The sequence below is a fragment of the Impatiens glandulifera genome, chromosome 8 (genome assembly GCF_907164915.1).
Source record: "Impatiens glandulifera chromosome 8, dImpGla2.1, whole genome shotgun sequence".
Lineage (NCBI taxonomy): Eukaryota > Viridiplantae > Streptophyta > Magnoliopsida > Ericales > Balsaminaceae > Impatiens > Impatiens glandulifera.
In genome coordinates this window covers 3,841,814-3,856,903 of record NC_061869.1, presented here as the reverse complement: position 1 = coordinate 3,856,903, position 15,090 = coordinate 3,841,814, and the positions used below count along the sequence as shown (strand labels likewise).

Sequence of the window (15,090 nt, the reverse complement as noted above, 5' to 3'; positions counted from 1 at the left end):
TTTATCGAACATGACGTATTTGATTTTAAATAACAATTAATAATAACTATACATATGCTATTCAACTTCACTAGAATGCATTCTCTAATCCTTTGTATATCAAATAGAGATGTGAAATGTGTTACATTATACTAGTAAACTATTAACAAAAAGTCTTAACATTTAAAAGACTTTAAAAATGACATTTCATTAATTATATTTGTTTGAAGATTTAAAATTTCATTATAGTGACATTTCAAAGAGCATGTAGACACCCTTTTGTGCAAAACTTTATTTATTTTCGGTGGGATATATCAACAAAAATATTGCTTGACTTTTTGGTTAAATATGGATTAACTTGAGCGCTAGTAACAATATTGCATACCCCTACCACTGAACACTAATTACTTTTATTATATGAAAAAAAGGAAAATGTTATGAGTACGATTGTCTCAAAAGATTTAGATTACATGCGTTCGATCCGAAAAATGAGTGTTATTCGGATGAGAATTTTTCGATTTTATAGTTACGTTGTTTTTTCAATCATCTAGAGCTTCTTCTAAATAAAAATTTGATTTCTTAAAAAAAAAAAAAAAAAAGTCATATATACAATTATCTATAACTTTATTAAGATTTTAAAAATATTATAATTTAGTTGTTGTTAAATTATATATATATATATATATATATATATATATATATATATATATATATATATATATATATATTATGATTTAGTTGTGACAATCTAAACATTTTTAATATAAGATTTTTATTTCTAATAATTTGAGTTTAGTAGGGCCTTGAGCCTTGTAACAAATTAATGGGCTTGAAAGAGCGCATTAAAAACAAAACTCAAATACTCAAATAGCCCACAGGACCAATTATGAAACCCTAGATATCAACCTATAAATTCCGAAATTCTCTATAATCCATAGTTTCGCCTGGCCAGTTTCCGGAGACTAGTTGCAGCGTCTGCCATAGTAAACGGAGAAGATGCAGATATTCGTCAAAACTCTCACCGGAAAGACGATAACTCTCGAAGTAGAGAGCAGCGATACCATCGACAATGTCAAGGCTAAGATTCAGGATAAGGAAGGTACGCTTTATCTCTCTAATCTCTCCGTTTTTCATTTTCTTCTCATTTACGTATAATCTTCATGAATTGCCAATGGAAATGACTGTATGTATGCTTGGACAGGCATTCCTCCGGATCAGCAACGTTTGATCTTCGCTGGTAAGCAACTTGAAGATGGACGTACTCTTGCGGACTACAACATCCAGAAAGGTATTCATCGTTTTTATCTGTTCTTAGGTCAATCAATGATCGATCTATATAATTTGACGGATTGTAGAAAGATAGATTGAATTTCGTTTGATGTTTCAGAGTCCACATTACATCTTGTATTGAGGCTTAGAGGAGGCATTATTGAGCCTTCATTGATGGCTTTGGCTCGAAAGTACAATCAGGAAAAGATGATTTGCCGAAAGTAAGCTTCATTTCCTTCCTTTTGTATTGAATGATATACTATTGATTAAACTTTATCAACAGGATTATTTTATATGAACTTTAAGTGATGAATGATTATTGGTTTTGTTATTAGGTGTTATGCTCGTCTTCATCCTAGGGCTGTGAATTGCCGTAAGAAGAAGTGTGGACACAGCAATCAGTTGAGGCCGAAGAAGAAGATCAAGTAGATGATGATGATGATCTTAAGAGATGATGATTACTGCTTGTCTGTTGTTGACAAGGTATTGAGATATTTTGTTACGAATTCAAACAAATTAGTTTTTTTTGCTTTGAATTGTTTTCGCTAAATACTACTACTCTGAATTGATGGATGCACTTGTTATCGAATTTTTCTTTCAAGTTCTTGAGATTTCTTTGCTGAATTATTTGAAATTTTGAGTATTCTTGCTTATTTGATTTGATTTGATCTTTAGGTTCTATGTGATTTTTTTGTGGTTTGATATTCTTTTTCAAACTTTCAAATGATAGGATTGCTCTCCTAATCATAGTTGTTAACCTTTATAGAAAATGCATAAATGTTTAGAAATTATAAATTTTAATATTAGAAGGATATCATATCCAACTATAGGAATGAATGAATGATTACCTAGTTCTAGCTTGACTTTTCTTTCAAATTATTTAAATAAATTATGAAATTTTATTTGTTTAGTATAGTCCAAAATCTTCATTGTTCAAAATATTTTTGGGGTTATGTGATTAGTAGTGGTTCATAGTTAAATTATGTATAGTATAATCGTACTAGGAAACTCAAATAAATATATGAATAATTCAATATAAATGTATATTATTTTATATATTTTTATCATTAACAAAAATAATTTTTTTTATAAGTATTCTCTGAAACTAAACATTAATATCTGAAGTAGAACGGTGGAGATTGTAAATACACTTTTGAAACATATATTAGATTCAAACATAAAAATAGCTTGTGAAATAAATATATCTCTTCTAAAATCATAAATTTAGAACTTTTCATACTCTTATATCTCTTCTATAATCATAAATTTTGCATTTCTTGAAAAAAAATGATTGAGAAAGAAATATCATAATATTAGGATACTTGGATTATTGAGATTGTGGATTAAATTGAAATGAGATGATATTTGTTATTCTTACTAAAATATATTTCCACTCTCATCTATCTCTTCTCTTTAACTCTAAATTTAACATTTCTTGAATTTATATTTTTATTTTGTCCTTTTTTAAATTTAGAAAAACAAGATAGGATAATTATATTAAAATTGGGTAGGGATCGGGTGCAATCATACACTGCCATAATGTATTCATTGTCATCTATATATTCAACGAAGAATGATCCAATAATGAGATTTTAGATAAATGCCAATTTAAAAAAGATTTGGATAGATCTGGAGCCCTCCAATGTTGATTCTATGATTTTGATAGGCATATCATTATGCCCAAAATCATTATGGTCAACTCTGCATCATTTTTCTTTGGCTGAGTGTTTTCTTTGGCTGAGTGCCATGTTTCCATTGTTCTCGTTTTTCCAACTATCGTGGTTATGCGATTAGAGTTTGCCCGAACAACAATCGCATTACAAAGATGATATTTCATTGTTTCCACCCGTAGTTGCCAATGGCTTACTGGGCCTTAACGAATGGCCGGCTACCTCTTAGGTTAGAAGAGTAAAAGGTTAAGCGGCTAAGGGATGAACAAAAACATGAATCTTTCAATTCATTTGGCTATGATACTCAATTTTTGGCTTGGACGAGACTTTACCTTGACTATAAACCAATTAACTTGAAATGGGAAAATAAATATTAGAAAAGAAACAAAATGAAAATAAAAAATCAATCACCAATAGTCTCCACAAGAGCAAACGCCATCCCGAAAATGATGAAACCTTTTCGCATCTCTAAGAACGATAACTCTCCTTTCAACTCTCGACACAAACTTACAAAACGTATGACAATCTCCACAAACCCTAAGATTTTTCGTTAGCCTTATCGGACTACTCCCTTCATTCGCACTCAATAGCCCAAACGCTATCGCCAACTTCTCGCTATGAGCATACAACATTCCCACCTTAACTTCCTCGTCCACATCATGCAACACAAAATCCGTATTCGGCACATACCCAACCAACTCAATCTTTTCTCCCAAAATCCTTAACTTGTCATAAATCCTTTTCGATTCCACGTGAGTCCAATCTCCGACTCCGAACCGATAAACCACATTACCCACCTCAACCCAAGTCCAACCCGGAACCTTCTTCAATTTCAAACGAGTTATCACCTCTCTAATTCCCGCCATTTCCCTCCATTTACCCGCCCTTGCATAAATATTCGATAACAACACGTAATGACTAGGATTTCGATTATCGAATTCAACAAGAGATTTCACCGCCTTCTCCGCTAGCTCCACCTCACCGTGAATTCTACAAGCTCCGAGAAGCGCGCCAAACAACCCCTCGTCTTTCTCTATAGTCATCTTCTCAATCAATTCAAACGCCTCAGAGACTCTTCCGGCTCGACCTAAAAGATCAACCATACAAGTGTAGTGTTTCACATCCGGTGTAATCGAGTAATCAACCGACATCGAATCAAAAATTCTTAAACCATCTTCGACAAGTCCCCCATGACTACAAGCATATAGTAAGGAAACGAAAGTCACCCCGTTCGGCGCAACGTTAGATCTCAACATCAACATGAATAAATCGAGCGCTTCCTTTCCACGCCCATGATAACCATAAGCAGCAATCATCGTCGAGAACGTAACCACATTCTTTCGATTCATCCCATTGAATATCACCCGAGCATAATCAACATTCCCACACTTAGCAAACATATCAATTATCGCCGATCCAAGAATTACATCAATCGAAAAATTCCTCCACAACAAATAATCATGAACTAATCTCGCCTTATTCATAGCCCCGGTTTTCGCACAAGCATTAACAACCGTCACCATAGCGATCTTATCAAGCACAAAACCTTCATCTATCATTGAATCAAACAATACAAGAGACTCACTAGGGTTTCCAGACTTAGCAAATGCACTAACCATAACAGTCCAAGTAGTTAAATCTCTCTTTGGCATTTTATCAAACAGTTGGCGTGCATCATCAATAACATCACAATTAGCATACATATCTACAAGTGCAGCTGCTATAAATTCATCCGATTCCAAACCGAACTTGAAACTGATTTGATGAATCAACTTTCCAAATCTAATACATTTATCATCCCTACAAGCTCTAATTACAGAAGGTAAAGTATAATTATCAGGAACTAATCCTGATCTAATGTAATCTCTAAATGTTTTGAAACAATTGAAGTAATCACGAACCTTTGCAAAACCACCAATCATGACACTCCAAGTTACGGCGTCTCTTTCTTTCATTACATCAAATAGAGCGTGAGCGTCTTTCAGTGATCTTGAATATGCGTATAAGTAAAGGAGCTTGTTTATAACAATTAGGTTATGAAACATACCGTAGATAGCAATCCGAGCATGAACTTGTTTGATTTGATCAAGGTTATTGCATTTTAGGAGTGTATCAATGAAATGACGAATCGGATTGAAGTTTGGTTCGTGGATATATGGATTAGATTGAGGTTGATGATTCTCTGCAGAAGATTTCGCCATGGATAGAGCAGATGATGAAGAAGAGAAGAGACGGTTAACTTCATGGCCGAAGCCAGAGGACAAGAAACTCTTTGTCTTCTTCATTTCCTTTTTTTTTCACTAAAGGTTTTATTAGTTAAAATCAAAGTTATTATTAACAGTAAATCATTATTACCCGGAAAATTTGACGATATTTATATATATATATATATAAAATAATGTTTAATTTTTAAAGTTCCTGAATGGTGAGAATTGTGGTTAATTTGATTATATATATTCGAGAGTAAATGAATATTTGGGTCGGATTATGGGTTGACCGCAATAAACTTAAAACAGTTAAAAATAAAATTAAAAATACTATAGGTATGGTTCGAATTTGCAATCTAACAAAATAAATATAACTCTTTTAACCAACTAAACTAATAACACTTTATATTTTAAATTCAACACCAAATTTGATGAACGCGGTGATCATCAATAGTTTTTAATCAGGGTCATGATTCTCTTTTGACTTTGTGGTATAAATTTCACTATTATTAGTGAGCAATAATGGAAAATTTCTGTCATATTTATAGAGATAGAGTACATAATTCATATGGATATAATAAATATCGTTTTTGCTACTTTAATGGTAGTATTTACATTTTTCTTTTCATTCGTAGTATGGGAAAGAAGTGGACTCTAAATGTCAAACTAATTGAGTTGATGAATCAAACTGTATCAATTGTTTTATAGATCGTTCTACCATGTGAGAGTAATTGGATACTTGAGTCGAATTGTTGATTGACCCGCCCATAAACTTAAAACGGTTAAAAATAAAATAAAAAATGCTGTCATATTTTTATCGTAATATTTTTTTCACGGTTTTGTATATTATTTAAATGCTAGTGACGTTAATAATGAGTTAAATTCGAAAAATAATTCACTTTCATAAACTTTGCAAAAATAAAATTTTTGGTCGGCAAACGTATTACATATTAGTATATAAAAATAATAATCGTTAATTTATTTATTTTTTCAATTACAAACATGGCTAATACTTAAGTGTGTATTTATCACCAAAAATAAAAATCTTCTTTAAGGAAAACTTTTAGAAAAAAAAAATATATTAAAATCGCTCAAAAATACATATAAACATATAGTCATAATATATAACTGTCCTTATAGAGACAACGAAATTGGGAACGAAAATAAGACCACAAATCTAAAATGACTGAGTGAAGGATAAATAAATAAAAAATCGTACTAAAAAATTTAAAAAAAAAATGGCATGGTCCCATGTAGCTCATGTTCAAAAAAAATTTAAAATTTAATATTATTATTTTAAACATGACTTTTTTTAATTTCTCATATTCGTGACATTTTTTGATTAAATTTTTATTGTCTAAATTATTTCTCTATAATATAAAGTATGAACTTATATTACCAATTAAATATCATGAGTAAAAAAATTAAATTTATTTATTTTTCTTATAAAAATAAAGCTTCATAAATTATAGTGTTTGTGGGTAATGTAAGTCATAACAATCAAAATTATTTTTGAAAGTTTACTTTAAAACATGTCATTTATAAATCATAAAATGGATAACTACTTAGAATCGTAATAATTTACATTAAAAAAATATTAATTATATATTATTATTATATATAATTAAATTTAAAATTAATTTAAAAAACAATCATAAATAATAAAAGTTATAATTACAAAATCAATTTCATAAATTTATTTATTTGAATAAGTTACAATACATATATAAATTCACTTTAAAATCTAAATATTATACATTTAAAATCGCACATTTTTAACTAATTAGAGAGTTTTAGTTCAACTTTGAATCCTTATTCTCCTCTAAAATTGGACTGCAAACTTGACCAAATTATCAATTTCATCAATTCTCGGACTAATTTAAGATTTGCCTATTAGCATAAAGGCCTACAAATAGCAAAAACAATAAACTTTAACATTGTCATTAGAACAATATTGTAACTACATGGAACTGTCACTCAAGCCTACTACAAAAGTGATAATGTCTTACACATTGTATAAACAGCAGAGCTTTTTTTATGGTTGGACATAAAACCAATGACCAAATAAGATGAAAATAAAACTCCTGCCAAATTAGACCTCCTTTAGATTGATCACAGAATCATTGTGTTCTTTTCAAATTGCAATACAGAAGAAGAACAATGACTACTGCTACAAGGGAAGATGATGATAATGATATCACCTCACGTCCATTACTCCATTTTCATGTCTCAATTGAGCTGTGTGAGGGGTGAACGCGGTATAAGTGAAGGTCTTTGTTCTTTTACTCCAGAAAAGTCGTAAGAGTTATTTCCTCGAAATTCCTCCATTAGAGCCTCCATTGGTAATGTTTGAAGCGATTCAATTGCTGCCTTACTTGGAACAGCTGGTTCTGATCTAACCGGTGTTGTGCCTGTTTCCTCGTATTCCTGTCGCCCATGAAACATTTTAATTATTATATCAAATGCAGTTAAATTCCTTGTTTATAAGGGTAGAAAAGAAGAAGAGAAATACATACCATATATTCCTGTTGGAAGGCATCTGTTGCTTTCTTTTTTATTGCACTAGTTTGGACAGAATGATTCTCATGAAGACTGTCTAAATCATTTGCATGAGATTTAGTTGTTGCTAGAATCCCATTTATTGATTCACATTCTTTCTCTGATGTACCTGAAGCAAAAAATATTCACAACCAGATATTAACCAATTTGCCTGATTTGGATCATCTCATGTAAGGTCAATTCTTGAAACAATTTATCAACTTTGAAGTAATACTCACTTGAGAAATACTGAATAATTTCGTCACTGTTTGTTGCCACATCTTCTTCAACGGTTGCACGTACAGAATTGATCTCAGCATCATGCTGATCATTACTATCGCATAAATCCCTAAGCACAAGACCAAAAAAATGCTTAAGGCCCAAATGATACTTAATTTTTTATATAGATACAATTACAAGACAGATGAAATTTAGATCACTGACCTGACATGAGAGTCCATGGTTGAAACATGTTGACAGCCCATTTCCTTCACGTGCTCGTGTGTCTTGTTCCAATGCTGGACTGCTGTATCAGTAGTACTTACGCTGGAGTAAAGAGTAAAAAATATATTAATATGATAATATCCTTCTCTTTGAGATAAGCTCCTCAGCCAACAAAATAACACATTAATGGAAAATATATAATTTTTTACCATTTTTGAATGAGTACTTCCATTCGACAGTGTTTGGCAGCAGAGAAAACAGCCATATCATTCACATGATTCTCAGTTTGCATAGCAAACTCCTGCCATTTCCTTTTTGCATCTGATGTGACACCATTTGTGGATGAAACATGACCATCCAAAAACTTCTTGTTCCCGGTGACAGTTTCTTCGAGGCCCACAAGTTTTGCATTCACCTGCCACATTAGTGGTCAACCCGTATTTAGTAACTAACAGTAGATGACAAGAACAGAAAAAGTTATGGACAAACCATCTCTTGTTGACGACGAATATGACTAGACACTAAGTTGGTCATGTCAGCAATGAGCTTTTCTGCCTCCGATTTGGATTGGTCCTGCATTTTTTAAACATGAGATTAAGAGATAAGTTTTGATATCTTATGAGAGAATGCTCAAGCACATACCTCATAAGCCTTCCTGAAATCTATTATGGTTTTGGTCTGATCTTCATGAACTTGGGTTGAATGGCTTTGAAGCTTTCTTGATTCCTCTATAAGATGGTCCAGATATCCGATAGTGAAAGTCGACATGTCTTTTGAACGATCGACACTTTCATTGAATTTCTGAACAGTGGAACGGAATGTTAGAAATAGAAAATGGAACAAACAATTAACAAAAGTATCATTTAAGATAAAGAGAAGTGAAAGAACCTGACGAAGATCATGAGCAAAGAGTGCCATTTCACTTTGCTGAGTAGATAAAGCTACTTGAATGTCATCAAAGAAAGAACTTGCTTCAGTAGACTCTGCCACGAGAAACTAAGAAAACAAAGGTTAAAAATATGGATATTTCATGATTAATTCATCACTTATTGGACAACACGGATATTCATCAGTAGCTGAAATTTACCTGTTCAACGGATTGAGCATTATGAGAAGTTAAGGAAGAAATCTCCTCCAATGCAGCATTGGAACCTGCATTGTGTAAGCGGATAACATTTTGTAGTGCTTCAATATGAGAGATAAACAATGCTCTCGAATTAGTCACTTTCTTTTTCATATCAGCAACAGCCTGTAAGAAGAAGATGTCACTTATAAATACAAGTTGATAATATGCTCAAATCTTATAAAGCTGGAACTTAGTGATGATGATAAAACTAATTAACTTTATGTTGTATGAAAATAAAGAAATGTGATTTACTCAATTTTAAGCTACAGTAATACCAAGATTTCAGTTTTGCACTTTTGCTACTTAAGTTACATAAAATTAAAATAAACATACAAACAACAAATTGAAGTGCATACCTTATGGTGCATATCAAAAAAGGAATTGCAGAGATTTTCAATACACTGGAGATGTTTGTTTTGTTGAGAAATAGATGAGGTGACGGTGTTTCCAAGGCATCCTAACTGCTCCACAAGTGCAGATTGGAAATCGTTGACCACTGAACGATTGTCAACATTTAACTTGTCTTCTCGGGCTATAGTGAGAAAGGGAACATTAGCAACAAATAAAATATTAACTTAAGTATATTGTATTGGTAAGCTCTCCAAATAACATACCTATTTTCAAATATAATGAAGCATTATCTTGCAGAGATTTCTCCAAGTCAGATCTCAAAGTGAATGCTTGGTGGGCCAAAGCATTTTCTGTTTCAGCACAAATAATTCAACATATGGTTGCAAACAGAAAAGTTACTACTAAAAGAATGATAATAAGTGAGTAACAATACATACCAGCTTTCTTTTGTTGAGAGATGATAAATTCACTTTCCTTGAGAGCATATTCACATTTCATCAACTCTTGCTTAGTCGTTGCCAATATTTTGTTTGTTCCAGTCAAAGTTTTCTACATAATTGAAATTTTATGAGAACTAGAGACAAACAAGAATATAATGTTGCACATCCAGACAGAAGATACCTGGGTGTCATTGAGTTCAGAACTCAAATCAGAACATTCTTGATCTTTTGAATCGTAACTATCTTGCAACTCCTCCAGTTGCTGCAAGAATGAGTCTTAGATGAGAGTATAAATTCATAAATTCAAAGAATGGTTCAAGCATCCTAAAATAAGCAAACCTTCTGTTGGGTTTCTATAGTGACACCAAGTACTTCTAACTGCTCTGACATTGCCTAGTATAAAGAAAGAAGGTTTATATTAAGATCAAGATAACAAACTTCATTTCAACAATTAGTCCACAATTAAAACGAGATTCACTGAATGTCCCAATTGAAAGGCATGATGTACATATGATGTTTATGAATAATCAACAAGTTGACAATCTGTAAAGCAGTCAATGTAGTATGTATGATAATACACAGAACATTAAGCAGTTTTATACAATCAATGAAGAGCTATCTAAAAAGGAGAAGAGTAGAGAAGCATGATGATTGCACCTTTCTTTCAGACTCCTCTTGATAGTACCGCTCTTTTGGTATGTATACACCATTCTTCTCCCTAGCAGCATAAACCTCTGTATATCGAAAACAATATGTATGATAGAAAATAACACGCCTACATAGCATATGACAGCTATCCTTTCATGCAAGTCATGGATTATTGAGACAATTATACAGCAAAAGGAGGAACCATTACCTGCCTTAAGACGTTCCATTTCACCATAAAGGTCTTTAATAAGGGTTGATTTCATCATTTTTTGGTTGACCTAGATGTCATAAAGAATAGCAAGTAAAGAAGTTGAAAACCTGAAGCAATGCACATAATGAAAAATACTGAAAAATGCGGAAAATTATTCAGTCTATAGAGGTAGCACAATGAAACCCATTCTAATGAATGTTGCATCCTTCAACTGATGCCTAGTAGAGAAGAAACAAAAGGAGAGTAGCAGTAGACTTGAAAACATGTATAACCTCAGGTTTGTTTTTTATGTGTTTTGCACGGTGGGCATAATCCAACGTACTAAGTGTCTCCTCCAAACAATGTACAGCTGGAGATACAGTAGCAATAATGCAAGTCTTAGTTCTACCTCCCAATGAATCGCGGAGTAAACGCGTAAGCTTACTGTCCCTGATTGTCAGCAGGCAGAGTAGTTAGAAACTTAGATAACAAGTGGGTAAACCATAGACTGGGAAGACTAGAAAGAACATTTACCTGTAAGGAATATGCCCAAGGTGCTCCACAAGAGCATTGATCACTCTTCCCAGTGTTAATAAACTTTTATTGATCTCTCCTGCTTCCCTTGCACGACCCTGTAAAATTGTCACAATACATTATTATATTAACAGCAATAGGTTATATTATAAGATGACTAACAGAAACAAGAGGATATTATGCCCTATAACATCTCAATATGAAGCCAGTTATTATTCAATAATACGTTTTCATGTCAAATATAAGTTTTTCATCAAAATGTAACTAGCATATATTATTTAAAATGCTTAATTATGTTAGAAAATTACATCTCTAGCCCCAGAACGAGATATATTTTCTGAACCAGCCAGATCAACCAGATTGAGTTTGCCACATTTGATCAATTCTTCACCCTCTGGAGTTGCTTCCTTGATGTGAATGGTTATGGAGAATAGAGAATGCGAACGACTGAAGAGATTAAAAAAGAATTAACTTGATTGTTGTATGTAAAAAATGTGAGTAACTTGAAATAGAAACAGGGAATCATTGACCACCTTGATTGTTTATTTAGAAGAGTTTCTGCAGTACGGCGTTTTGCAGATCCCCTTTCAAGTAAACTGAATATCTCACTTGCATTTGTGACAATTTCCTCCTCTAGACCTCTTACTAAAACCCCACCTTTCCCATCTTCCATGAGAGGCAATAGTTTCTTCTGCTTATCCTCAAGGGTAGCTTTAGATATTTCTTCTGGGGCAAGGAGATCAGTTATCTCTTCATTATACAACTCCAGAAAAGTAACTTTCACACTATATTCTGCATTTTGACTTTCAAGCATATCAAATATTTGCTTGACAGCCCTTGGAATCACTCCTGCCCCTGGAGGAAGTTCACCTTTTGGACCACTCTGTGGATTGAGTAGAAAAATCAGAATGTTGAAGTAGCTTAACCCAAAATGTATATATTAATAAGCCACAAATGACATACCTTGGCCCTCTTGCATTCACCTTCCATAGTGAATGTTTTCCCTGTTCCAGTTTGCCCATAGGCAAAAATTGTACAATTAAAACCCTCTAAAACCTCATTAACAATAGGAACTACAGCTTGATCGTAAAGGGTCTTTTGTTTAGCTGCTGGGCCAAAAACCTGTAATTGCAATGAGAAATATTTTTCTTACTAAAGGAAGTATACACGATAATGAAAATACACATGATATATCCCTCAGATGGAAGAATCTATAAAAGTATCAATCTTTCAATAAAACCAGATCGAATCAAATACCTTATCAAATGTGAAGACTCTATCTATATGCTTCCCAGCAATACTCTGGGAAACAGCTACCTCTCTCTGAAAATCATTACAAGTCACCACCTGCGGGGCATTACTTCGTAACTCCTCTTCACTAAAAGGCCTACAAATCAAACAAAAAAAAGATCAAATAAATCCCTAAACAAGAACAAAACAAATCTTCGAAAACACTCAGAAACTAAATCGCATTTAAAAAAATAGATTCAATTCAGTCGTAGCGATAAGTAGATAATAACCCTAAATAAACTACATCAAAATGACTGAAACCTAAGTAAATCCATGAGCTTCTTAGTCTATTCACAAACTAGAAATGAAAATATAATGAAAATACGATACAGAAGCGTTTTACCTGCAACGAAGAAGGACTTGAACATTGACGCCTTTCTCTTTGTCACGGCCAGACATTATCGATCGGAAAAGTGAATGAGAAAACGCGATACAGACGGAGAGAGATAGAGATTTTAGAGAGAGAAAGAGAGATTTACAGTCTTAGATCCAAACACTACCAAATTCTGAATCGGAGAATAGGAGCGGGAGAGAGAGAGAAGAGATATTTGAAATTTTTCAAAAGGGGAGCGGCGTAAGGCCTGAACCAGTGATCCAACGAATATGTAAAGACAAGATTGATCGGACGGTTCAGATTATATTTAAATGTTTACAAGTTACTAAACGACGAAAATGACCCTTCATTATTATTTTAATGTTGAATTCTAACCCCAAACTATTGTATTCTTCCCACCATTTTATTTGAATCTACACATTTAAGAGCTTGTTTGATTGTCATTTTTTGTAAATAAATTACTTAAGATTAATTAATTAAATGTCTTACAAATATTAATGTAATCAAACTTTTCTTTTTGAAAGAGGTAAGTTATTAAATTATTGTAATGTTAATTAAATATGATTTTTACTTTTTTTAGAGAAATTTGAATGTCACTACAAAAATGTTAGGTGAAAATGGTAATAAATTTATGAACACTCATATTTTGAGTTAAATTTGAGTTTGAATTATGAAAAAACATTTATAATTTATTTTAAAATATTTATTTTTGTCTTTAAGTATATTATTTTTAATTTTTGTTTTGGAAAATGAAATAATTATTATTAATTCATCAAAGGAGTTGTATATAAAAAATTAATTTATAAAATAATATTATAAAATTAAAACAACTAAATGATAATCTATATGTTAGATAATACGATAAATTTACAAGAATGGTAATTTATTGAAAACTAGCATTTAGCCCGTGCATTTGCACGATTAATAATATAAATCTAGCATTTTTAATTTTATTTTTAACCGTTTTAAATTTAAAGGCGGGTCAACCCACAATCCGACCCAAGTATCCAAATTAACCACAGCTCTCGACCCGGCAATCTGGACACTTTAAAAATCAAGCATCATTATATATATATAGATTAGTTAGTTAAAAAGTTGAACTTATATTAATATTAAAACGTCCCGCGTTTATCAAATTTGGTGTTGAATTTAAAATATAAAGTCTTTGTAGCCTAGTTGGTTAAAGAGTTGTACTTGTTTTGTTAGGTTGCAAGTTCGAAACATACTTCTAGCATTTTTAATTTTATTTTTAACCGTTTTAAATTTAAAAGCGGGTCAACCCACAATCCGACCTAAATATCCAAATTAACCACAGCTCTTGACCCGGCAATCCGGACACTTTAAAAATTAAGCATCATTATATATATATATAGATTAGTTAGTTAAAAAGTTGAACTTATATTAATATTAAAACGTCCCACGTTTATCAAATTTTGTGTTGAATATAAAATATAAAGTCTTTGTAGCTTAGTTGGTTAAAGAGTTGTACTTGTTTTGTTAGGTTGCAAGTTCAAAACATACCTCTAGCATTTTTAATTTTATTTTTAACCGTTTTAAATTTAAAGGCGGGTCAACCCACAATCCGACCCAACTCCCAAGTATCCAAATTAACCACATCTCTCGACCCGACAATCCGGACACTTTAAAAATTAAGCATCAGTATATATATATATATATATATATATATATATATATATATATATAGATATATATATATATATATATATATATATATATAGATATTCAACAATTTTATAGTTTGTTTAAGATATCTATAAAGATTTATTACTATTAGTGAGAAAATAAAAAATAAAGTGAGTCGAACAAACTAATCAAACTGGGTAAGAAGAATCTCTAAGAAATATTCTGAACAATAATCAAAATTGTCTTTAACCTAGTCGGTAAATAATGTTAAAAAAATAAGAAACTCATCCAAATAATTGTTGCATACGTGTAGGAGGACCTCAAACTGAATTTTTTTTTTTGACTATTTATTGAAAAAAATAAATTAAATACGTTAAATTCATCTCATTTACAGCTAAAATATAGAGTAACACATACTCGATAAAT

The 15,090-nt window shown here is 31.8% G+C and overlaps 3 protein-coding genes across 3 annotated transcripts; 1 reads left to right on the top strand and 2 right to left on the bottom strand.

Annotated features, from left to right (window-relative positions):
• The first annotated feature begins 901 nt into the window (after positions 1-901).
• Positions 902-1,872, top strand: LOC124912427 (ubiquitin-60S ribosomal protein L40). Its single transcript, XM_047453045.1, has 4 exons — positions 902-1,078; positions 1,181-1,267; positions 1,367-1,469; positions 1,584-1,872. Exons 1-4 carry the CDS (start codon positions 976-978, stop codon positions 1,675-1,677), a joined length of 387 nt encoding a protein of 128 aa, XP_047309001.1. The 5' UTR covers positions 902-975; the 3' UTR covers positions 1,678-1,872.
• Positions 1,873-3,306: 1,434 nt separating this feature from the next.
• LOC124912426 (pentatricopeptide repeat-containing protein At2g33760-like) lies at positions 3,307-5,192 on the bottom strand. The gene has a single exon (XM_047453044.1). It carries the CDS (start codon positions 5,117-5,119, stop codon positions 3,326-3,328), a length of 1,794 nt encoding a protein of 597 aa, XP_047309000.1. The 5' UTR covers positions 5,120-5,192; the 3' UTR covers positions 3,307-3,325.
• A 1,848-nt stretch (positions 5,193-7,040) lies between these two features.
• LOC124912213 (kinesin-like protein KIN-5C) lies at positions 7,041-13,256 on the bottom strand. Its single transcript, XM_047452780.1, has 23 exons — positions 13,030-13,256; positions 12,654-12,783; positions 12,360-12,518; positions 11,930-12,279; positions 11,705-11,843; positions 11,397-11,494; positions 11,156-11,312; positions 10,881-10,950; positions 10,682-10,758; positions 10,364-10,417; positions 10,206-10,286; positions 10,022-10,133; positions 9,848-9,934; positions 9,590-9,765; positions 9,195-9,356; positions 8,996-9,103; positions 8,750-8,908; positions 8,597-8,680; positions 8,317-8,522; positions 8,108-8,209; positions 7,903-8,012; positions 7,642-7,793; positions 7,041-7,552 (listed from the first exon to the last, which is right to left on the bottom strand). The coding sequence occupies exons 1-23, from the start codon at positions 13,083-13,085 to the stop codon at positions 7,355-7,357; spliced, it is 3,027 nt and encodes a 1,008-aa protein (XP_047308736.1). The 5' UTR covers positions 13,086-13,256; the 3' UTR covers positions 7,041-7,354.
• Positions 13,257-15,090: the final 1,834 nt, after the last annotated feature.

Bases quoted from the DNA above. Each gene is read 5' to 3' on its own strand.
- LOC124912426 (XM_047453044.1), bottom strand. From the start codon at position 5,119: ATGGCGAAATCTTCTGCAGAGAATCATCAACCTCAATCTAATCCATAT.
- LOC124912213 (XM_047452780.1), bottom strand. From the start codon at position 13,085: ATGTCTGGCCGTGACAAAGAGAAAGGCGTCAATGTTCAAGTCCTTCTT. The intron at 11,313-11,396 runs GTAAATGTTCTT...GCTGACAATCAG, and splicing joins CTTGGGCATATTCCTTACAG to GGACAGTAAGCTTACGCGTT. The intron at 9,766-9,847 runs GTATGTTATTTG...TTCTCACTATAG, and splicing joins TTCATTATATTTGAAAATAG to CCCGAGAAGACAAGTTAAAT.
- LOC124912427 (XM_047453045.1), top strand. From the start codon at position 976: ATGCAGATATTCGTCAAAACTCTCACCGGAAAGACGATAACTCTCGAA. The intron at 1,079-1,180 runs GTACGCTTTATC...ATGCTTGGACAG, and splicing joins TAAGATTCAGGATAAGGAAG to GCATTCCTCCGGATCAGCAA. The intron at 1,268-1,366 runs GTATTCATCGTT...TTGATGTTTCAG, and splicing joins GGACTACAACATCCAGAAAG to AGTCCACATTACATCTTGTA.